This window comes from Urocitellus parryii, chromosome 2, assembly GCF_045843805.1.
Source record: "Urocitellus parryii isolate mUroPar1 chromosome 2, mUroPar1.hap1, whole genome shotgun sequence".
Lineage (NCBI taxonomy): Eukaryota > Metazoa > Chordata > Mammalia > Rodentia > Sciuridae > Urocitellus > Urocitellus parryii.
This window is the reverse complement of record NC_135532.1, coordinates 168,394,274-168,420,203: the sequence shown is the minus strand read 5'-3', so window position 1 is coordinate 168,420,203 and position 25,930 is coordinate 168,394,274. Positions and strand designations below refer to the sequence as shown.

General features: G+C 35.2%; 1 protein-coding gene across 2 annotated transcripts in view; it reads left to right on the top strand.

The window, feature by feature from the left end:
- Nucleotides 1-25,418, top strand: part of Rabl3 (RAB, member of RAS oncogene family like 3) — a 48,959-nt gene extending 23,541 nt beyond the window's left edge. The window contains exons 3-8 of one of the 2 annotated variants that reach the window (XM_026394267.2): nt 9,759-9,888; nt 11,796-11,910; nt 14,449-14,599; nt 21,237-21,308; nt 24,089-24,127; nt 24,706-25,418. In XM_026394267.2, coding sequence (XP_026250052.1) covers nt 9,759-9,888; nt 11,796-11,910; nt 14,449-14,599; nt 21,237-21,308; nt 24,089-24,127; nt 24,706-24,771 — 573 coding nt within the window. In that variant the 3' untranslated portion in view covers nt 24,772-25,418. The remainder of the gene's footprint in view (nt 1-9,758; nt 9,889-11,795; nt 11,911-14,448; nt 14,600-21,236; nt 21,309-24,088; nt 24,128-24,705) is intronic. The other variant, XM_026394274.2, reaches the window with a different exon arrangement.
- The last annotated feature ends 512 nt before the right edge of the window (nt 25,419-25,930 follow it).

Genomic DNA, 25,930 nt, shown 5'->3' with positions numbered 1-25,930 from the left:
GGAATCAACCTAACAAAAGAGGTGAAAGATTTATACAATGAAAATTACAGAACCCTAAAGAAAGATATAGAAGAAGACCTTAGAAGATGGAAAAATATACCCTGCTCATGGATAGGCAGAACTAACATCATCAAAATGGCGATATTACCAAAAGTTCTCTATAAGTTCAATGCAATGCCAATCAAAATCCCAACAGCATTTCTTGCAGAAATAGAAAAGAGAATCATGAAATTCATATGGAATAATAAAAGACCCAGAATAGCAAAAACAATGCTAAGCAGGAAGTTTGAATCAGGCGGTATAGCGATACCAGACTTCAAACTATACTACAGAGCAATAGTAACAAAAACAGCATGGTACTGGTACCAAAACAGGTGGGTGGACCAATGGTACAGAATAGAGGATACAGTGACCAATCCACAAAACTACAACTATCTTATATTTGATAAAGGGGCTAAAAGCATGCAATGGAGGAAGGATAGCATCTTCAACAAATGGTGCTGGGAAAACTGGAAATCCATTTGCATCAAAATGAATCTGAATCCCTATCTCTCGCCATCCACAAAAGTTAACTCAAACTGGATCAAGGAGCTTGATATTAAATCAGAGACATGGCATCTGATAGAAAAAAAGTTGGTTATGATCTACATACTGTGGGATCAGGCTCCAAATTCCTCAATAGGACACCCATAGCGCAAGAGTTAACAACTGGAATCAACAAATGGGACTTACTCAAACTAAAAAGTTTTTTCTCAGCAAAAGAAACAATAAGAGAGATAAACAGGGAGCCTACATCCTGGGAACAAATCTTTACTCCACACACTTCAGATAGAGCCCTAATAACCAGAATATACAAAGAACTCAAAAAATTAGACAATAAGATAACAAATAACCCAATCAATAAATGGGCCAAGGACCTGAACAGACACTTCTCAGAGGAGGACATACAATCAATCAATAAGTACATGAAAAAAATGCTCACCATCACTAGCAGTCAGAGAAATGCAAATCAAAACTACCCTAATATACCATCTCACTCCAGTAAGATTGGCAGCCATTAGGAAGTCAGACAACAATAAGTGCTGGAGAGGATGCGGGGAAAAGGGCACTCTTGTTCATTGCTGGTGGGACTGCAAATTTGTGCAGCCAATTTGGAAAGCAGTATGGAGATTTCTTGGAAAGCTGGGAATGGAACCACCATTTGACCCAGCTATTCCCCTTCTCGGTCTATTCCCAAAAGACCTAAAAAGAGCATGCTACAGGGACACTGCTACATCGATGTTCATAGCAGCACAATTCACCATAGCAAGATTGTGGAATCAGCCTAGATGCCCTTCAATAGATGAGTGGATAAAAAAAATGTGGCATTTATACACAATGGCGTATTATTCTGCATTAAAAAATGACAAAATCATAGAATTTGGAGGGAAATGGATGGCATTAGAGCAGATTATGCTAAGTGAAGCCAGTCAATCTTTAAAAAACAAATACCAAATGACTCCTTTGATATAAGGGGAGTAAACAAGGACAGGGTAGGGACAAAGAGCTTGAGAAGAAGATGTACATTAAACAGGGATGAGAGGTGGGTGGGAAAGGGAGTGAGAAGGGAAATCGCATGGAAATGGAAGGCGATCCTCAGGGTTATACAAAATGACATATAAGAGGAAAGGAGGGGTAAGACAAGATAATACAAAGGGAAGAAATGATTTACAGTAGAAGGGGTAGAGAGAGAAAAGGGGAGGGGAGGGGAGGGGAGGGGGGATAGTAGAGAATAGGACAGACAGCAGAATACATCAGACACGAGAAAGGCAATATGTCAATCAATGGAGGGGTAACTGATGTGATACAGCAATCTGTATACGGGGTAAAATTGGGAGTTCATAACCCACCTGAATCAAACTGTGAAATATGATGTATTAAGAACTATATAATGTTTTGAACGACCAACAATAAATAAAAAAAAAAAAAGAATATAGTCAACACAGAAAAGATGCATAAATCCCACGAGCAATCTATTCAAGAGATTTAGGACGTCATAAAAAAACCAAATTTGAGAGTCATCAGGATAGAAGAAGGCATAGAGAATCAAACCAAAGGAATAGACAACCTATTAAATGAAATAATTCTAGAAAACTTCCCAGAGATGAAAGATGGAATGGATTGCCAAATCCTGGTTGGGAAAAATCATACCACTCACATGGCCCTCGGAAGCAAGCAGGAGTGGCCATACTCATATCGAATGAAATCACCTTCAAACCTAAGTTAATCAAAAGGGATGAAGAAGGACACTATATACTGTTAAAAGGAACCATCCACCAACAAGACATAACAATTATCAATTTGTATGCACCAAACAATGGAGCTGCAACGTTCATAAAACAAACTCTCCTCAAGTTCAAGAGTCAAGGAGACTACAACACAATAATTATGGGTGACTTCAACACACTGCTCTCACCATTAGACAGATCCTCCTGACAAAAGCTGAATAAAGAAACTATTGAACTCCATAGCACAATCAATAACCTAGACTTAACCGACATATATAGAATATACCAACCATCATCAAGTGGATACACGTTCTTCTCAGCAGCACATGGATCCTACTCAAAGATAGAGCATATATTATGCCATAGGGCAACTCTTAGTAAATATAAAGGCGTGGAGATAATACCATGCACCATATCTGATCATAATGGAATGAAACTAGAAATCAATGATAAAAGAAGGAAGGAAAAGTCCTACATCACATGGAAAATGAACAATGTTACTGAATGATCAATGGGTTACAGAAGACATACAGGAGGAGATAAAAAAATTCTTAGAGACAAATGACAATACAGACACAACATACCGTAATCTATGAGACACAATGAAAGCAGTTTTAAGAGGGAAATTCATTTCTTAGAGTTCTTTCCTCAAAAAAAGAAAAAACCAACAAATAAGTGAACTCAAACTACACCTCAAAAAGCTAGAAAAGGAAATGCAAAACAACAGCAAATGTAGTAGAAAACAAGAAATAATTAAAATTAGAGCAGAAATCAACAAAATTGAAACCAAAAAAAACATTGAAAAAATTGAAAAAACTAAAAGTTGGTTCTTTGAAAAAATAAATAAGATCGACAGGCCCTTCGCCATGCTAACTAAGAGAAGAAAAGAGAGAACTCAAATTACTAACATCCGGGATGAAAAAGGAAATATCACAACAGACACTACAGAAATACAGAAGATAATTAGAAAGTATTTTGAAACCCTGTATTCCAATAAAATAGGAGATAGTGAAGATATCGATAAATTTCTTCAGTCATACGATCTACCCAGATTGAGTCAGGAAGACACACACAATATAAACAGACCAATAACAAAGGAAGAAATTGAAGAAGCCATCAAAAGACTACCAACCAAAAAAAGCCCTGGACCGGATGGGTATACAGCGGAGTTTTACAAAACCTTCAAAGAAGAATTAATACCAATATTTTTCAAGCTATTTCAAGAAATAGAAAAAGAAGGAGCTCTTCCAAATTCATTCTATGAGGCCAACATCACCCTGATCCCGAAACCAGACAAAGACACTTCAAAGAAAGAAAACTACAGACCAATATCTCTAATGAACTTGGATGCAAAAATTCTCAATAAAATCCTGGCAAATTGAATACAAAAGCATATCAAAAAAATTGTGCACCATGATCAAGTAGGATTCATCCCTGGGATGCAGGGTGGTTCAATATATGGAAATCAATAAATACTATTCCCCACATCAATAGACTTAAAGACCAGAACCATATGATCATCTCGATAGATGCAGAAAAAGCATTTGACAAAGTACAGCATCCCTTTATGTTCAAAACACTAGAAAAACTAGGGATAGCAGGAACTTACCTCAACATTGTAAAAGCTATATATGCTAAACCTCAGGCTAGCATCATCCTAAATGGAGAAAAACTGAAGGCATTCCCTCTAAAATCTGGAACAAAACAGGGATGCCCTCTATTCAATTTAGTTCTTGAAATACTAGCCAGAGCAATTAGACAGACAAAAGAAATTAAAGGCATAAAAATAGGAAAAAAAGAACTTAAATTATCGCTATTTGTGGATGATATGATAATATATTTAACAGACCCAAAAGGGTCTACAAAGAAACTGCTAGAGTTAATAAATGAATTCAGCAAAGTGGCAGGATATAAAATCAACACACATAAATCAAAGGCATTTCTGTATATCAGCAACAAAACTTCTGAAATGGAAATGAGGAAAACCACTCCATTCACAATATCCTCAAAAAAAAAATAAAATACTTGGGAATCAACCTAACAAAAGAGGTGAAAGATTTATACAATGAAAACTACAGAACCCTCAAGAGAGAAATAGAAGATCTTAGAAGATGGAAAAATGTACCCTGTTCATGGATAGGCAGAACTAACATCATCAAAATGGCGATATTACCAAAAGTTCTCTACAGGTTTAATGTGATGCCAATTAAAATCCCAATGGCATTTCTTATAGAAATAGATAAAGCAATCATGAAATTCATATGGAAAAACAAAAGACCCAGAATAGCAAAAGCAATTCTAAGCAGGAAGTGTGAATCAGGCAGTATAGCGATACCAGAGTTCAAACTGTACTACAGAGCAATAGTAACAAAAACAGCATGGTACTGGTACCAAAACAGGCAGGTGGACCAATGGTACAGAATAGAGGACACAGAAACCAATCCACAAAACTACAACTATCTTATATTTGATAAAGGGGCTAAAAGCATGCAATGGAGGAAGGATAGCATCTTCAACAAATGGTGCTGGGAAAACTGGAAATCCATATGCAACAAAATGAAACTGAATCCCTTTCTCTCGCCATGCACAAAAGTTAACTCAAAATGGATCAAGGAGCTAGATATCAATTCAGAGACACTGCATCTGATAGAAGAAAAAGTTGGCTACGATCTACATACTGTGGGGTCGGGCTCCAAATTCCTTAATAGGACGCCCATAGTCCAAGAGTTAATAACAAGAATAAATAAATGGGACTTACTTAAACTAAAAAGTTTTTTCTCAGCAAAAGAAACAATAAGAGAGGTAAATAGAGAGCCTACATCCTGGGAACAAATTTTTACCCCTCACACTTCAGATAGAGCCGTAATATCCAGAATATACAAAGAATTCAGAAAATTAAACGATAAGATAACAAATAACCCAATCAACAAATGGGCCAAGGACCTGAACAGACACTTCACAGAGGAGGATATACAATCAATCAACAAGTACATGAAAAAATGCTCACCATCTCTAGCAGTCAGAGAAATGCAAATCAAAACCACCCTAAGATACCATCTCACTCCAGTAAGATTGGCAGCCATTATGAAGTCAAACAACAATAAATGTTGGTGAGGATGTGGGGAAAAGGGTACACTTGTACACTGCTGGAGGGACTGCAAATTGGTAAGGCCAGTTTGGAAAGCAGTATGGAGATACCTGGGAAAGCTGGGAATGGATCCACCATTTGACCCAGCTATCGCCCTCCTGGGACTATTCCCTCAGGATCTTAAAAGAGCGTACTATAGGGATACTGCCACATCAATGATCATAGCGGCACAATTCACAATAGCTAGACTGTGGAACCAACCTAGATGACCTTCAATAGATGAATGGATAAAAAAAAAATGTGGCGTCTATACACAATGGAGTACTACGCAGCATTAAAAATGACAAAATCATAGAATTTGCAGGGAAATGGATGACATAGAGCAGATTATGCTAAGCGAACCTAGCCAATCCTTAAAAAACAAATGCCAAATGTCTTCTTTGATATAAAGAGAGCAACTAAGAACAGAGCAGGGAGGAAGAGCATGAGGAAATGATTAACATTAAACAAAGACGAGTGAGGGGAGAAAGGGAGAGAGAAGGGAAAGCATATGGAAATGGTAGGAGACCCTCAATGTTACACAACATTACATAGAAGAGGTTGTGAGGGGAAAGGGGGGGGGAAAACAAGGGAGAGAATTGAACAACAGTAGATGAGGTAGAGAGGGAAGATGGGAGGGGAGGGGAGGGGGGATAGTAGGGGATAGGAAAGGTGGCAGAATACAACAGTCACTAATAAGCCATTATGTAAAAATGTGAGTGTGTAACCGATGTGATTCTGCAATTTGTATTTGGGGTAAAAATGGGAGTTCATAACCCAATTGAGTCAAATGTATGAAAGATGATATATCATGACCTTTGTAATGTTTAGAACAACCAATAAAAAAATACTTAAAAAATATGTAGATTGCTGATGAGCCCCATCTTAGAAGCTTCAGAAATCCTGGGTTTTTTTTTTTTAACAAAGTTTCTGGTGGTTCTGATTTAGTTAATTCTCAGAAATGTGCTTAAAAAGAATCAAAGTACGGTAAACTAATAAACTAAATATAATAAAACCTTGAAGGCTGAAATATCTGAAATGTATTCATTTACTGAACAAACATGTCTAAGCATCTGTTATATGCTAGGAATTATGCTATTTTCTAGGGCTACAAAGATGAATAATACATGGTTTCTGCTCTCAAGCTTTGACTCTAAAAGAAGAGAGATCAGTAAACAAGACAGTGTGGTCAGTGAAAAGATAGAAATATATAGGATGTTATGGAAGCAAATAGAAGGAGGAGCTAACCTGTCCTGATTGGTTTGTGGAGGAGGGAGGCAAGATCAGAAAAACTTTATGGAAGTAGCTGAGCTCTTCTATAACTTATTCCTTATACCATCATGTATTACCTTCAATTGTTTTTCTTAGAAATCTTTCTAAAATGTGTTATATATTTCTGTTTCCTTAAACAGAACTCACATAATGTATCCTTTCTATTGATTATTTGGCAGGATCAATGTTATCACATTGCCATATAGCAAAATAATATACCTTTTATTTCAGAATACAAGATTAATTTTTATTATCCAAAATGGTCCCCAACTACATTTTTGCTATTCTCATTTTTACTGTCCAATATTGTCTTTGGCATCAGTCTGATTCTGGTTTTCTTAGTGTCAATGTGGCTGTCTTTAGAGTACTACATTTACTTAAGCTTTTCCTTGGCCAACATAATTCAGACCAAAAAATTGTGAATAAAGTAAAAGTAGAAAGTATTCTATTGAATATGTGAGTTTTAGTCTATTTTAACTCCTAAGTTGTCTTTTTTATTATTCAAAGCTAGTGGATACTTTAGAAATCATATAATACATCTCCTTCATTATATATACAAAGAAACTGAAGCAAAATATACCTCAGATCCATTGCAATCAAAAAGTAGAATCTAGGCCCCCTGATAATAGAAAGGTTCCATTCTATAAAATAAGCCATTCTTTTTTTAAAATAAAATTTCTTTTTTTAACTTTGTTTTATTTATTTATATTTGATGCTGAGGATTGAACCCAGGGCCTTGCACGTGCGAGGCGAGTGCTCTACTGCTGAGCCATAACCCCAGCCCTAAAATAAGACATTCTTAACTAGAGAGTTACAGCAGAACTATCTGGAGAATTATTCAAAATATGCCTTCTTAGGACTCACCCCTATGATCCTAATTCAGTAAGTCTAGCATATATATTTTTAAATTAAAAAATTCTTGGAAGATTCTGATATGTACTCCTGAACCACCACACTTTAATTTGGCACCATATGTCAGAATTTGTTTCTGAGTGGTTAAATAGGCATTAAAAGTCTAAATCATGAGAAAGAAACTTAGGAGTTTACTGTGAGTGAAAAAGTCATTAGAGAGTTTTGTGCAGAAAGGTAATATGATCTAAATTTGACTTTTTAAAGGATTCCTCTACTGTGTGGAAAACAAATGGGGGATGGGTGAGATACCTCTAGTGGAGATATAGGTCAGGATACAGTACATTAGCTCAGGCAAAGAGATGTATAGAGACTTTGACCTGAGTGATAATAGAGGATGTGGTGAATAATGAATAGATCTGGGACATATTTTTAAAGTAAAAGCAACGGGATTTACTGACAAATCAGATGCACAGTATGAAAGGAGTCAAGGATCATTCATTCTTAAGTTTGTGGCCCAGATTGGAAAGATGGAATTGCCTTTTTCTGAAACAGAAAACTGAAAGAGAAGTAAGTTTGGGAATGAGATTGGGAAATTATTTTTGGATATGTTAAATTTGAATTGTCTTTTAGACGCCCAGATTATAGTTTGGTGAAATTGGTAGTCTGAAGTTCCCAGATGAATATAAACTTGAAATTCATCAACATAAAGATGACATTTAAGATCATAAGAGTAGATGAAATTGCCAAGAAAATGAATGTTGATAGAGAAGATAAGAGGCTAAAGAATATTTCAACAATTGTAGGTCAGATAGGGAGAACCAAATGGAGACTAAGAAGAATTAACCAGGAAGGTGGGAAGAAAACCAGGAGGGGGTAATAGCCTGGAAGCTTTAAGTAGTATCGCAAAACACAGGAATGATTAGTTGTATCAAATGGTGGAATGTAATAAAAACTGTCACTTAACCTTTGGAGTTAGCCATGGTTAACCTTGACCAGGAATAGTTCAGTAGGATAATGGGGCAAAAGTTTTACATAGGCATGAGTTCAAAAGAGAGTGAGAAAAAGAGTTGAGAATAGACACTCTTTGGAAGGTTATTCTGTGAAAAGGAATGGAAAAGTAGCATGATAGTTGGAGGAGGTCTTGAAGTCAAAAGGTTATTTTGGAAGATTGGAAAAATTGCTGGGTGTGGTGGCACATACCTGGAATCCCAGCTACTCAAGAGACTGAGGCAGGGGGATAACAAGTTCAAGAACAGTTTGAGAAACTTAGTGAGACCCTGTCTCAAAAGAAAAAGGGCTGGGATATAGCTCAGTGGTAGAGAAACCCCTAGGTTCAATCCCCAGTATGGGGGGAGGGGAGGAAGATAAGGAGGGAGGGAATGAAAGAGAAAGAAAGAGAAAAGAAAAATGGTATGTTATGCTGGTGTGAATTATCCAGAAAAGAAAAAATTGGAGAGAAAGGGGAGAATTGGTATAACTACATCTTTAAGTAAGAAAGTGGGGATAGGATTTCATGCACAGAGGAGGATTTAGGATTTATTCATAGGGATATGATCTTCTACAAGAATAATGGAAGGGAGAGCAGATGATATAGGTGCACATGCAGAGAGGTAGATAGAGATGAGAAGAGCAAGTTGTAGAAGTACTTTTTTAAAACCTGATTCCATCATAGAAAGCGAGGATAGTAGCTCTTATTAAGTATGGGAAGAGTTATTTGAAGTTCAAAAAAGAAGGGAAAATATGAAATAGTTACCTGGGAGAAGAAAAGGGTAAATGGACCACAAGATTGATAGAAGGGCAGTTCCAACGGCATACTTGAATTTAAAATAAATTCAGTCAGCTTGAATGTGAATTTTTCTAAGCTCTACATTTAGATAACTGGATCATAGACATGGAATAGGGGAAATAACCAGCAATGGGATTTTGTCAGAATACAATGTGAGAGGAAGGCAAAGAAGTAACTGTAAGGATAGATCATGGAATTTATGCTTAGTTAGGAAAGAATTGAAGCTGGAAGTAGAAGAGGGATCTGTGACAGATTTTAGAATCAGTTAACCGTAGGGTCTTCTGGGTCAAAGACTATTAGAATTGAAGTATTTGACAGAGTGAGCTTGAAAGACAGACGGTGGTGATTTGAGAAGGACATGCTGAAATGAAATGTCCAGTGCTTTAAACTGAATGAGGTGCCTACTAGTTTGTTCAGTGGCTATAATAGTTATTTTAATTTATTAATTTGTTAGGTTCATGACTACAAAGAAGGAACCCCAGAAGAGAGGACCTACTATATAGAATTATGGGATGTTGGAGGCTCTGTGGGCAGTGCCAGCAGTGTGAAAAGCACAAGAGCAGTATTCTACAACTCTGTGAATGGTAAAGCGTCTTTTATTTTTACCCCATTTTAATGGTCTGTGAATATATAATACCTTATATGAAATGCTAATGGCATGCCAGACTCAACTTAATTTGAGAAAGATTTAAAATACCACTTTTGACTTAAATATTCATATTACATTTCAACTTATGTTTCTAGATTCTAACCATGTGATTCAGAAGAGTAAACATCTGCTTTGTCTAAGTCCTATTTATATTATTGACATAAACAAAATATTGAGAATTAAAATTTTATTTTGGGTACTTGACATAAAACAGAACTTTCAAAACACTGTCCCTGGGAATGCTGTTTCTCTAGTCAGTTGAGTGGAATCCTATGGTCTTAAGCCAGATATCCAGAGATGCAGATTTCTTTCATCTGCCCCTTAGAGAGAGACCTATGTAATTTTAAAGAGCTGCCTGAGGGTGTTTTTAGGGATGCAGAAGTTTCATCCAGTTATAAATATTCAAGTTTTAGAAGCAGACTTTCAGATGGAGGTGTGTAATAAAGGACATAATTGCAGTTCATGGAGTCCTTGTCAAATTCTGGCTACCCTACCTACCTAAGGCTAGTTACTCAGCCTCATTTCCTCAGGTGTAGAAATATATAATAATATTTCATAGGATTGTTCCAAAAATTAAACTAGATAACATAATTTAAAAATCTGACACATAAGTGCTAAATAAACATTAACTATATTCTTTAATAGTAGTTCTTTTTTTTTTTTTTTTTTCTCTGTGTTCTTGATCCCTGTGAGAACCTCTGTGAGGACAGTTAGATAGCGGGCAAGTGTCAGATCTGTATTTGCTCAAGACAGCAGAAGTACAGGTTTATCTGAGCTGGTTGGAACAAATCTACTATACAAGCACCTTAGTCATACAGACAGCTGAAAAACTAGAGAAGCCAATTAATTCTGCTTCTTCTGTCCTTATTTTTCAAGTTGATGTATCCCATATTCAAAGATGGACAAATCATTAATTTTGCATTCTCTTTTTACAGTAGAATCAGGCTAATATACGAAAGGATTGGGAATTTTAAAACCTGTAGTTTTGACCACAAGAGACTAAGCATTAAAGCCTTTCTTCTTTTATCTTTATCTTATTAAAATAATTACCTACTTTGCCTTTCTGTCTAGGATCTTAATTGATTCAGTTTAATTATATGTCTGAACGGTATTACATTTCGTTATTTTTCTCAATGTCTCAAAAGTTAGATATTTTATACTATTTATATGCTTCATTATCTCTTCCTACTCTTTCCTGGTGGCATATTTCTTTTGTCTATTAACTAAATCTCTTATAGGTAGCAAGATTACATAGCTAACCATTAATTCCAAGAACTAGAAAGTGTCAAGTTGATCAAGCCCAAATATCTTTAGGGCTGCATTTTGTCTGCTAAGGAAAAGTGTTTGTGCAAATTAAATCAATACCACTTTACTACATTCTTATTGTATTTTTAGTGAGTATAAGTAAAATGTTTGTACTGATATCTGTTGCAGGACTATATACAGTGCAGAAACAATGTAACTTTGAATGAATATAGTTTCTAATTATACTTTAGTTTTGATGCTCTTGATTGATAAAGTGGTTCTGCAAGTAGGACCAGACATAGAATAGGCACTCAGGAAGTGTTGAATGCAAAATAGGAAAGACATTAGAAATATTTAAAGATATTTTGCCAGCCCTTCTAGAATTTTTTTCATTATATAACTGACAGTTTTATAGCTAATTATTTCTAAGTATTTGTAGAGAAATTTTTTTTAAATTGTTTTGAGATTGTTAGTCATACTATAATATTAGATTGATTAAACCACATAATGTTTGGACTTACTAAGCTTAATTTTGTCAATTGCAATATGAAGAAGAGTTATTTACAATACTAAGATTATTATCTCTGATTATTTTAGGTATTATTTTAGTACATGACTTAACAAATAAGAAGTCATCCCAAAACTTGTATCGTTGGTCTTTGGAAGCTCTCAATAGAGATTTGGTGCCAACTGGAGTTTTAGTGACAAATGGGTAAGCTTGGAATTACTTTACAGTTGGTTTGAAATGTTATAACAATCATTTTTGATTTTCAAATTTTCTCCTAGTCTATAGATTATCTTTTCATTCTCATTCACTCTGTGTGTGTGTGTATGTGTGTGTGTGTGTGTGTGTGTGTGTGTGTCTCTCTCTCTCTCTCTTTCTCTCTCTCCTGGGGATCGAACCCAGGGCACTTTATCCCTGAGCTACACCCCAGTCCTTTTTATTTTTTATTTTGAGACAGGGTACTGCTAAATTGCTGAGGGTCTCACTAATTGTTGAGGCAGGCCTTGAACCTGCAATCCTTCTGCCTCAGCCTTCTGAGTCTCTCTAGGATTATAGGCATGCGCCATACACAGTTCTTTTCATTTTCTTAATAGGGTCTTTCACAAAGCATTTGTTTTCATTTTGATGAAATCTAATCTCTTAGTGTTTTTTTTTTTGGATTATGTTTTGATATCATGTGTAAAAACTCTGCCTAATCCCTGATTATGCAGGTTTTATAGTTTGGGGTTTATATTTAGATTTGTAATCTGCTTTAAGTTAGTTTTATAGAAGATGTGAAGTTTTGTCTGAGGTCAATTTTTGCATTTGAATGTCCAGTTGTCCCAGCACCATTTGCTGAAAAGATTATCCTATGATATCAAAATGTACCTACACAGCAAAGGAAACAAGAATGTGAAGAAAGAACCTACACAATGAGAGAAAACTGATTTTAAGCAGTTATCAGCTTTGTTTGAATACCAATAACAAAATTTCCCATCAGTTTTTTCACTTAATGGTTTAAAAAAAATACTGAAGATCAAATTGGAACTAGGATTTTATGAAAGAAAATAAGAAAAAAAGGAAAGCTAAAAAGAAATAAGAGATATATATATATATATATATATATATATATATATATATATATATGCTTTACATATACTTTAAGTGACAGAAATGTAGAAATGTATGTGTGTCAAAGATGATATCTGCCTGGGCATGTAGCTCAGTGGTGAAGTTCTTGCCTGACATGCACAGGCTCTGGATTCAATCATCCCCACTACTGCAAAAAAAGAAAAAAAAAACTTGATAGAATATATACAAAATTTTTATGAGAAAGAATTGGTGAATTCCTCAGACACTCTGAAATTTTTCTAATAAGTTAAATGTCAATTTCAAATTATGTCCAAATCAGGATTGATGCTGGTAAGAAAAGTTAAAGGCCTTAAACTTGAGCCATTATTGGCTTTGATGCAGTAAATAGAAGAATAATTTTTGAATGAGATAGAAGATTATGTAGTTGAAAACAATTGTGTTCCAAGCTGATTGTGAAGGGCATAAAGATTTAGTAATTTTGCCCTCCACCCCAATTTAATTGCTCAAAAGAAAGAAAATTGGTATTAAAGAAAGAAAAGAAACTATGCTCAGCTGGGTTTTGTTGACTGGATTATATGATATTGATTTACTGTCGTAAATTCTTTTTAAATATTTTTACTTATAGATGGACACAATGCCTTTATTTTATTTGTTTTTTATTTTTTTATATGGTGCTGAGGATCAAATCCAGTGCCTCACACATGATAGGCAAGTGCCACAACCCCAGCCCCTGTCCTAAATTCTTCAAAAGCAGATTTTGGTATTATATATTGAGCTTGAACATATCAGAATTGTAAGTCTTTTAATTCTATGAACAGACTTTCAATTAATTCAACAATGGACTTTATATTTCTTTCAAAAATATCATTTATATCACCCTATCCTTTAGATAAATAGAGAAAAAAATGTTGTAATAGCCAGTGGCCCAAGGCCACTAACCCTAAATGATTCTGATTGCCTTGTCTCCCATAATCTCATGTCAGAACAAATAACTATTTGGTAATACATTTTTTGCTCTCACTATTCATTTTCATTTCACTTGTTTTCTACCATTTCCTCTTGTTTAATAGATCTTTCTTTGGGCTATGGCATCACCTACATTCAATTTATTCTAGCCTTTTGCTTCCCTACTTCTTCCTTTCCTGAAGTGATCTCTTCTTTATTCATAGATAGAAATATGCATGATACATTTAGAGCTTATGCATACATCAAAAAGTACCCAGGAGCTTGCCATCTTCCTCTCTGGCATGAGGCCTGAGTACCATGTTAGGCTCCTACATTTTTCTACCCTGAAGTTTGAATCCATTCTTTGCTTCTACAATGAAAAATTTCTGAGTCATTGGCCGTAAAAGACAGACCTTGGGGAAGTCAAGTCACATGTCTGTGGTATACTTGATGAGCACTCTCACTCAGTTGTTCAAGTAGACTATTGTAAAGACATACAAAAACAAATGTTGAATAGTTAAATGAATAGTTGGACCTTAATAGATGATGGTGAAGGATTGATAAATGAACAAATAAATGGAAGAAATTGGAAAAAAAATAATTTGTATGTGATGGGTGAGCCAGGAATCAATTATCAGTGAAAATAGTGTAAATTACTTGTATTTAAATGTTGCACATCTGCATTGGGAAGGTAAATTCTGTTCACCTCTTCCTTATTATTTATCACAGGGACTATGATCAGGAACAGTTTGCAGATAATCAGATCCCACTTTTGGTAATAGGCACTAAACTGGACCAGATTCATGAAACCAAGCGTCATGAAGTTTTAACTAGGACTGCTTTCCTAGCTGAAGATTTCAATGCAGAAGAGATTAATCTGGTATGTATTTTCACTAATGTATGTGTATTATTACAAGGTAAAGGCAAGATCAAAGACTTATTTTCAAATCATATATTTTAGTGAAAGAGGCTTTATACTTGAAGTCAGATTGTTGGAGTTCTAGTCCAAAATGTAGACAAGATTGGAATCCACATATCTAGACTAGGTGGTCATAGTCAACTTTAGCCTGGTATATTGATATGTTGAAATGTTCAAACTTTTCTATAAATAATATAATCATGAGCTTTCAATTGAGAGTACTATTTTTTAAACCAAACCAAAATCAAAATAATTAAATTGATGAAGATGAAACTAGCTTGATTATTCTTGCTTTAGAAAAACCTCCTAGCTGCTTAAACAACAAAATTTATTTTAAAGGGCAAACTATAAAGTAGGAGTGCATTATAAAGACTAATTTATATAAATGTACGCATATAGAGAGGATTGAGTCCTCCCCTAAGATAGCTAATTTAATTACAACTGAGGGCTAAAAGGGCTAAGAAACTGTTCTCCTATAAGCCAGTCAGCATTACTCTGATAAGGATCCTGGCCAGCACCTTTAGTCATGGTTGTCGTTGTTCACAAGTAGGATTTCTATAACATAATCACTGAGTGCATTGCATTCCAGATATGCCGTGGTTGTGGTTTAATAATACTAATGGCCAACATTTGTTGAGTACTTATTATGTGCCTGTTCTAGTACTTTACAAACATCATCTCACATGTATCATCTTCACATCAACACTGTGAAGTACATAATATTACTATCCCCATCTTAAACATGAAGACAAGAAGGAGAAAGAGGTAACTAGGCCAAAATCACACAGGTCAAGTAAGGCGTTCTCAACTCCACAGCCTATGGTCTACAGTTAAGCCCTTCCTCACTTATTTATCCTCCAACTAATATTAACAATTTTGGAGTTGAAATAACTCTTGGAAATCATGTGGACCAATAGTTACTCAAACCTGACTGGATATTTATATTGCCAATAGTACCTGTGAAAAATTTTTGATTACCTGCCCAAATAGCTGGAGATTTTTATTCATAGTATCTGGTGGTAAGTCCAGGATGCTTTAATTTTGCCTTTCTTTTTTAAGTGGTACTGGGGATCAAAGCCAGGGCCTGACACATGCTAAGCATACACTTTACCACTGAGTACAGTACACCCCCACCCCCAAGTCTGTAATGTCAACAGATACTTCAGGTGATTCTGATGCTCTTGCTCTGTGAATCAGTGTTTGTGAACACTGCTTGATTTAACCCCATCTCTGTCCCCATAACTGAGTCAGCTCTTGCCTGCCATTCCATTGTTTCTTTACATTCTGCTATGCAATAGAAAATACCTTATTTTTCTCAGCTGACACTATGGAATATTCATTGTGACTACTTCAAGTAGTCGGTGCTGCCAGAGGATTCGTACTCTAGAGATATGTAATATCCACATTGAAGAAGTGCTGGGGTTACTTCATTTAAACATTATTTCCAAAGGGAAATTTACCATTGAATATACTTATTTTATTCCAGTGATAACATGTAATTTATTTCTGAATATATCTGTTTCTAGTGCCCATGGATTTCTAGACGTATGTTATTCCTACTTGCCTTACAAAAAGCAGGGCTACCTTTATTTGTTAGCAAGATGTAAAGGTATGCAAATAGTGGGACTTCAGCTCACACAGTCTCCAAAGAATTTAAATTACATCATGATTTTAGCTTTTATCAGTGTATAGCTTCAGAAACAAAACATAAAAGAGAAGAGACGGTGATCAGGATATAGGAAACAAAAAATGAGAAAAGTTGGGTGGAAGAGTTTCAAAACAAAAGGAGTCAAAAAGATTCAGCAAGTAAATATAAGACCTCAAAAACTAATGTAACAATATTAGGATTAGTGCTGGTTCATCAGTTATTATATGAATTTGCTTAAAACTAAATAAAAGTGAGAATATAACAAATATATACATCAAAAAGCAGAATTAAAGTTCTGCCTGAGTAAATGCAACTTGTTTATAATTTAAATGATTATATGGTGGAAGATTACTTATGTTTATAAAATCTTGTTAGACTTACTGTGTCTGGTACAAATTTTTCTATTAAGTATTTATTTCAAAGTGATCATACTGAAACATCTTCCCTACTTAATAGTCCTTTCTCAAGCTCAGATGAGCTATTTAGAGCTATTAATTTTCAAGCTTTGCCCTCATCCATGATCAATGACAGATGGCTCTTTCAGCTCTTAATATTTTCACCCAAAATCATAGGGATTTAGATTCTCTAGGCAACTTGAAATTGTGGGTTTCTAGAATTAAGGTTTGATGTGGTTTGTTTGCTGTTTGATTTGGTTTCTGTATTTAGTAATTTATCTATATTTTAGAATCATCTCTGGTATCTTTGACATTCTGATGGCTAGGTAATCAATATCATTTTGCAAAACATTTCTAATTCAGGTCTAACATTTTTCATTTTTATGCCCCTACAGCTGTAGAAATGTGCTCAAACATTATTTCAAATATAACAATGTGAATGATGATGTTTTAGTACATCTAATCCATATACAGAATTATCTTTATTGTGTTAGATGCTTTTGTGTCTGAAAATTCAATCAGCATTTTCTTAGAATGGGGAAGAGAACTAATATTACAGTACCTGCTAAGTGCGAAACTTGGATTATCTCATTGATTTTCACAAAAATTGTATGGAATAAGTAGTATTATTCCCATTTCACAAATGAGTAAGCCCAACATTAAAGGCTTAGTCACCTAAGCAGCATTTTACGTTGTAGAAATATTTTTTCCCTTTAATTTTTATTCATGGTTGTTCAAAACATTACATAGTTCTTGACATATCATATTTCACACTTTTATTCAAGTGGGTTATGAGCTCCCATTTTTACCCCTATACAGATTGCAGCATCACATCAGTTACACATCCACTGTTTTACATATTGCTATACTAGCGTCTGTTGTATTCTGCTGCCTTTCCTATCCTCTCCTATCCCCCATCCCCTCCCCTCCCATCTTCTCTCTCTACCCCATCTACTGTAATTCATTTCTCCCCCTTGTTTTTTTTTTCCCCTTTCCCCTCACTTCCTCTTGTATGTAATTTTGTATAACCATGAGGGTCTCCTTCCATTTCCATGCAATTTCCCTTCTCTTTCCTTTTCCCTCCCACCTCTCACCCCTGTTTAAAGTTAATCTTCTTCTCATGCTCTTCCTCCCAACTCTGTTCTTAGTTACTCTCCTTATATCAAAGAAAACATTTGGCATTTGTTTTTTAGGGATTGGCTAGCTTCACTTAGCATAATCTGTTCTAATGCCATCCATTTCCCTGCATATTCTATGATTTTGTCATTTTTTAATGCAGAGTAGTACTCCATTGTGTATAAATGCCACATTTTTTTTATCCATTCGTCTATTGAAGGGCATCTAGGTTGGTTCCACAGTCTTGCTATTGTGAATTGTGCTGCTATGAACATCGATGTAGCAGTGTCCCTGTAGCATGCTCTTTTTAGGTCTTTAGGGAATAGACCAAGAAGGGGAATAGCTGGGTCAAATGGTGGTTCCATTCCCAGCTTTCCAAGAAATCTCCATACTGCTTTCCAAATTGGCTGCACAAATTTGCAGTCCCACCAGCAATGTAGAAGTGTACTCTTTTCCCCACATCCTCGCCAGCACTTGTTGTTGTTTGACTTCATAATGGCTGCCAATCTTACTGGAGTGAGATGGTATCTTAGGGTGGTTTTGATTTGCATTTCTCTGACTGCTAGTGATGGTGAGCATTTTTTCATGTACTTGTTGATTGATTGTATGTCCTCCTCTGAGAAGTGTCTGTTCAGGTCCTTGGCCCATTTGTTGATTGGGTTATTCATTTTCTTATCGTTTAATTTTGTGAGTTCTTTGTATACTCTGAATATTAGGGCTCTATCTGAAGTGTGAGGAGTAAAGCTTTGTTCCCAGGATGTAGGCTCCCTATTTACCTCTCTTATTGTTTCTTTTGCTGAGAAAAAACTTTTTAGTTTGAATAAATCCCATTTGTTGATTCTAGTTATTAACTCTTGTGCTATGGGTGTCCTATTGAGGAATTTGGAGCCCGACCCCACAGTATGTAGATCGTAGCCAACTTTTTCTTCTATCAGACGCAGAGTCTCTGATTTGATATCAAGCTCCTTGATCCATTTTGAGTTAAGTTTTTTGCATGGCGAGAGAAAGGGATTCAGTTTCATTTTGTTGCATATGGATTTCCAGTTTTCCCAGCACCATTTGTTGAAGATGCTATCCTTCCTCCATTTCATGCTTTTAGCCCCTTTATCAAATATAAGATAGTTGTAGTTTTGTGGATTGGTTTCTGTGTCCTCTATTCTGTACCATTGGTCCAACCTGCCTGTTTTGGTACCAGTACCATGCTGTTTTTGTTACTATTGCTCTGTAGTATAGTTTGAGGTCTGGTATCGCTATACTGCCTGATTCACACTTCCTGCTTAGAATTGCTTTTGCTATTCTGGGTCTTTTATTTTTCCATATGAATTTCATAATTGCTTTATCTATTTCTACAAGAAATGCCGTTGGGATTTTGATTGGCATTGCATTAAACCTATAGAGAACTTTTGGTAATATCGCCATTTTGATGATGTTAGTTCTGCCTATCCATGAACAGGGTATATTTTTCCATCTTCTAAGATCTTCATCTATTTCTCTCTTTAGGGTTCTGTAGTTTTCATTGTATAAATCTTTCACCTCTTTTGTTAGGTTAATTCCCAAGTATTTTATTTTTTTTTGAGGATATCTCTTTAGGGTTCTGTAGTTTTCATTGTATAAATCTTTCACCTCTTTTGTTAGATTGATTCCCAAGTATTTTATTTTTTTTGAGGATATTGTGAATGGAGTGGTTGTCCTCATTTCCATTTCAGAGGATTTGTCGCTGATATACAGGAATGCCTTTGATTTATTCGTGTTGATTTTATATCCTGCCACTTTGCTGAATTCATTTATTAGCTCTAATAGTTTCTTTGTAGACCCTTTTGGGTCTGCTAGGTAAAGAATCATGTTATCTGCAAATAGTGATAATTTAAGTTCTTCTTTCCCTATTTTTATGCCTTTAATTTCTTTTGTCTGTCTAATTGCTCTGGCCAGTGTTTCAAGAACTATGTTGAACAGAAGTGGTGAGAGAGGGCATCCCTGTCTTGTTCCAGATCTTAGAGGGAATGCCTTCAATTTTTCTCCATTCAGAATGATGCTAGCCTGAGGCTTGGCATAGATTGCTTTTACAATATTGAGGTATGTTCCTGTTATCCCTAGTTTTTCTAGAGTTTTGAACATAAAGGGATGCTGTACTTTGTCGAATGCTTTTTCTGCATCTATCGAGATGATCAAATGGTTCTTATTTTTAAGTCTATTGATGTGGTGAATAATATTTATTGATTTCCATATATTGAACCAGCCTTGCATACCAGGGATGAATCCTACTTGATCATGGTGCACAATTTTTTTGATATGTTTTGTATCCCTCTGCAGGTTTCTGGGCCTGTTCTGCCTACCTTGCAGGCACGCGGCTCTGCCCCTCCCCCAACTGTGTTTACCACACTGGCGGGCCGCTGGTCCTGTTCTCCGGTGTAGAAATATTGGCACAGATTTTCAAATATAGAACTTGCTGGCTTCAGAGACCCCTGATTTCCCTGCTCTTTTGTGATCTTTGAAATTTTTTGTTGTCTCTTCTTTTTTGTGGTTTTGGAGAATGTAGTACAAGTTCTTGCTGAAATTTAAAATGTGATCCTTGAAATGTTCTGTTTAGATAAAATATGTAATTGTTACTAAATTCACTAGAAAGGAACCATGTAGATCTAAAGATTACAAAAAAGTAATTGCAGTAGTTTTTCAAGGGGCACAGACAAATATCCTTGCAAAGGAGCCAACATGATATCCTCATAATTTGGTTTTAGGTGGCATTTGAGGTCAACATCAAAATACACTGCCTTTTGAGGTGGCATGTCAGTGGCGACAAGTACAAACAGTATATATAACACTGAGTTTCTAAGAGAAGGATAGTAAGTCTTTTAAGGTTTTTATAAGTTACTGTAATGATATAATGTGCCATTCTCCCCCTATTTTAAAGAATCCTACTGAATAATAATAATAATGTGTTTATTTATTAATGTCAAAAAGGGTATATCTTTGTGACCTACCACAAGATGGAGAAATCCTTGACAACTCTTCTGTTTATTCTGTACTTCTCTAAATCCTTATATTAATGCTTCATTCTGTTTTATAAACTGCATAGTATTTAGTTGAGCACTAATGAGTACCTAGTCCTAAAATATGAGGACTGTTTGTAATGGATCTATTTCCGGTTTTCAGGACAAATGCAGACAGGTACCTGATTAGTATCTTATTTTTTGTTGTTTTGTTAGTAAACAGTTCTGTCTTCCTTTATGAATCAATGATGAATTGATTCCCTATACTCCAAAATTGCTTAAATGACAAAGAGTAAGTAGCCTTCTCTTTGATACCTTCCTTTTTGCTTTGTGCATCATAATTTGAAAATTATTTGAATATTTTATTAGAGTATCCTAATAATTTAGTATAGAAATGTGCAACAGGAAATTCAAATTAATGAACTTTTATTTGTGGATCTTATGTTTTCTAGGATTGTACAAATCCTCGGTATTTAGCTGCAGGTTCTTCCAATGCTGTCAAGATCAGTAGGTTTTTTGATAAGGTAATGGCTTCAATTAAGTTATTTTTAAATGTAATTTATATATTTGAGAGTTTAAAGTCTTTGTGGAATGCCTTGTCCCTTTATTCCTTCACCCCAAACTTCACAGCCTGAATAATACCTATTTTGACCTCTCTTATCTGTTGATATAATTGCTCAAGGCCTGCTGACGTATTTATTCCATCACCAGTGTTCTCTAAGCAAAGGGTGAAAACTACTGGATTCAAGTGGAGTTTTTAAAAACATACCTAATTCCTCTCCTTGAGACAATTTATGCTTACTCATTTTCTACTCTTTTTGTTACTTCCTCATGCCCCCCCCCAAAAAAGGCACTGCACTGAGAAGATTCTGCTCAGTACAAGCCTGAGTTCTTTCTGCTTTTTGAGCTATTAGTATTCTCCATTAAGTTAAATGTTACTCTAACTTTGTAAGGTTACGTTGTTTTTTTGATTCCATAATATTTCCAGAATAGAAACTTTTGCTTTCAGGTTATTGACTCTTTGCTGGTGTCATCTTATTGTCACTGAGCTAGAATGAAACTTTAGGATGATTCAGCATACTGGTCTTTCCTTCACAAGACCAAATACCTGCATTGCACGTAACATTAATCAAGTTTAAGTTGTTTGCCCAATGTTGACATTGGATAATAAAATGAAACAGGATGTTTTCCTGCATGTCTCATTGAAAAAGATTAACTTCTGTATCATATTTCTTTTTAAGTATAATCTCCTAAGAAAAACATTTTCCTCCTTGTAGGTCTTCTTTATGAAAAAATTTTTTTAACTATTTAGAGATCATAACAAATATTTGTTTCTTTTTTTCAAGGTCACCAGAAGAGAAACCATACTCCCCTCTGTGTTTAATATTAGCCCATTAGGAAAATTTTGCCTCACTCAGAACTATGTGGTAAATAGGGTACAGATGTGTTCAGATACTGATTGCCACAGCTCTCAGAGCATCCAGAACCTACAGACAGGAGGTCTGGGTGGTAGGGGGTGTGCTGTACAAATATTAGCATTTTCTAATTATGCCACAACATGAAAAACATTGGAGAACACTGCAAAGAACCAGATTTTCTCTCCACATTGTTTTCAAACCTAAAGCATAAAAATTTCCATTTGGTTTAGATCCGTTGCACCCATCTCATAAAAAATTCTGTCCCCAAAGAGCAACATCATAAATGTCTGTATCTGGCCCAGAATGGTTCCACAGCATATTATTTAAAATTTTAAATTATTAATTTTGAAATTAAAAAGGAATATATAGAGAATTAATGAGTTATAAACTAGAATAAACCAGGTTGTTGGGCAACATTTATTTTTAAATATGAAGAAACAATTTGATTGTCTTAAGACAGTAAGGTTTAGTAAGAAAAGGACATTACAAGTTGGGGGTAAAGAACTATCAGCAAAAGCAAAAAGTGTCATTTCTCTCTTTGTTGCCTAAATCTCAATAAAATATATGTAGATTTTGAGATTGACCAGACCTCTACAGCCTGATATGGTTGCCTAAATCCTAGGCATCTAGCAGTAAAGTTGTACCCAGTTTCCTATATGTCAAATCTTCCAGAAGTTAATGTAAAGATTTCTTCTCCAAAAGGGAGTCTAATTCCTTCTTCAGACTTCCTTGGATAGTAGTAATACTACTCTAGCATGGTAATATTTTCCTGTCATGCAATGGACAGAGGAAAAGGAAGCAGTTCCTTATTTTTGTGGCATCAAGTATTTTGAGATATACACCATTCCAGAACCAGCGTTTTTACCCCTGAGCCAATGAATGCAACTTTGCTTTGGGTCTCTTGTGGCTTAAAATAACCTAACCATAGGCTCCAAGATTTAAAAAAAAAAAATCTGGATAATCTGGCTCTCAGGCCAGTCAAAGTACAGGCCAGGAAGAACATGCACTACTCTCATTCTGAGGAATTCTTTATGAATGTATTAGAGCTCATCTCCAGGTAACCTGTGTTCTTATTTAATTAACTTTCCTTATAACAGCTGCTCTATGTAAAGAAAATAGCACTGCCTCTACAACTATTGCAGTTTCTCAAGTGTTAGAACATATTTCATTATTTTTTTAAAATGTTTTTCATCATCTGAAAATATGGTGTTCTCAAGCTCATTACATTAGAACGTATATTTGAGAGTTTCTTTTCAATAGTAGAGATAGATTTGTGCAGATACAGCCACTGATTTAACTTATTTCTCCTACTTATCAAATACAGACAGTTCAGAACCCCTGAACTAAGGAAGCCAATGAAGTCCATAAAGGAAGCTAATTAACTATCTTTGTTATCATCTGTCTACATTAAGGATATACAGAATTTATCACTATTTCCTATAGGCATATGGCAATTCACCACATCACATAGATGTCCTCTTTAAGGAATAGCTGTACTATTATAATGGGCAAGTGCTTTGCTTTAACTATGGATTCTGTTCCATGCCTTTTGAGATCAACAGCTAGGAAACTTAGAGCCAGATTTACTACTATGCTCTAGAAATTGCAGGGATCTTATCTTATTCTGTCATTTAGTTGTTTGTTTGTTCATTTATTGTTTTGATCTCTCACGCTTTTTGGAACGAAACAGGCCTTTCTGGAAATACTCTCACAATCCTGATCTCATTGGCACTGGATTTTAACTCATTGTACAAAATGTCTACATCTGTTAAATGAAATCCTTAATTTGGATACATTCCTTTTAGTCCCATCACCGACCCATTACAGTTAGCTGCTTTTTCCAGATATGTGTGCAAAGTCTCAAACTCTTGATTTGTTTCTTACAGGTCATAGAAAAGAGATACTTTTTAAAAGAAGGTAATCAGGTTGGTATCTGTCTTTTCTTGATAAAATGGGTTCTCAAATTTGGAGAGAAATGGTTTCCAAATTTATTTTCAGAAGCAGTTTTTTTAAAAAGTTGGGGAAGAGCCTTTGTAGGCACAGGCAATTTATTTTATCCTGTCTTATTTAAATTTAAAAGGAGAAAATCAGAGCAAAGGGAAAATAAGGATCCAAGATACAAGAAGAATTCAAGAATAAGGTTATATTACAAATAATAGAGGAAAATCATTTGCTTGTGACTCTAAAGGTATATGTCTGATATACCTCTGTTTGCCACAGTATAGATAATTCACATAAAAGTCCACTAGGTAAGTATTAGGAGATTTACCTTCATTCTTTCTGATTTAGTTGACATTATCACCAACTTACTGGCAAATGTTTTTCATTTTAGTAGAATTTTCTTTATTATTTAATCTGTGGTTTTCTGAGTAAAATCTCAGAAAGCTAGTTCTATAATGAACAACAGGCTGACATACAGAAACAAAAAACAGGGAAAAATTTAGTATTAGCATTTGAATTTTTCTGCTTAAAACTTATATATGATTATTTTTCTTGCCTGCAGATCTCAGGCTTTCCTGATCGAAAAAGGTTTGTGGGAGGAACATTAAAGAGCCTTCATTATGACTGAATTACACTCATCTTTTGGAAGAGCAAGCAAGCAGTGGCAGTTTTCACAGCTTTCCTCTTGCTGTGTCAATTATTAACATCTTAAAATGCTCCTTCAATCTCGCCCTTTAATGGAAAAATGAAAGGAAGTGACAATATGGGAGGTCCAGACTTTGTCCCCGTTCTCTCTGTTCCTCACCTTTCTGTCCCTGTTTATAGGTTATATAAAAGCCTTGTGGAAATATGAGACATTGTCAACATGATGCAGTAAATGAGCAGTGACAGTACTGCAGAGAAAATTTACTCTTGACTGGAACTGGAGGGTTTTTATGGCTCTGTAATTTTCCCACATTCATTGCTGAAGCCTTAATTAACTACTTCAAAAATGTATCTCTATTCTTTTTATTTTCTTGAGGGAAGAGTTTATGTTAACCAGCTCTGAGTTGTTCACCCAAAACAATCTATGTCATGTTCAAAGATGCTAAATGGTGTTATTTAATTGTCTCCCCTTCATCACACACTGGAATACCTAAGAATAGCAATCCTTATCTCCCTATACTCTTCCTTGCAAATGGCTTGGTGGCTGGGAGAGGCAGACTAATAGCTGGAGTTAAATATAAATACAGATTAATAATACATAGAGAACAGCAGTACCAAAAAGAAGAAGAATTCTGTGAGAAAATGACAGCTCCTTCACTCTAGGTTACAACTGTCTGCAGTCTTCTACTGTTTTCTCTTTGGAAATAGGTATCGTGAAATCTAAGACCTTCACAAAGACAGTAAGAGATTTACAAACTCTTCAGTGTTTTTTGTTTGTTTTGCTTTGTTTTTAAGAAAATTAAGCTCCTGAAATGTTCCTTAAATATAGTTTACTGACGATATTATTCTGTCTTAACAATGTATGTATGGAGAAAAGTAAAAATAAGTTTCACAGCAACACATTTACATGAATTATGAACTAGGATTCTTGGATTACACAATCACTCCAGAGCTTTTAAGGAATGGCGTGTGTGTGTTCATGTGCATGTGTGCATAATTGTCCATCATTTTTTATCTGTCTCTTTTGCTTGTTTAATTGTCTCCACTCTATTTCTTCCTTAGTGCATAAAATTGGTTTCAAAAAACTATACTTTGTTGCTTTATTTTATTACTGTATCATCTATATTCCCTGTTTCTGATCT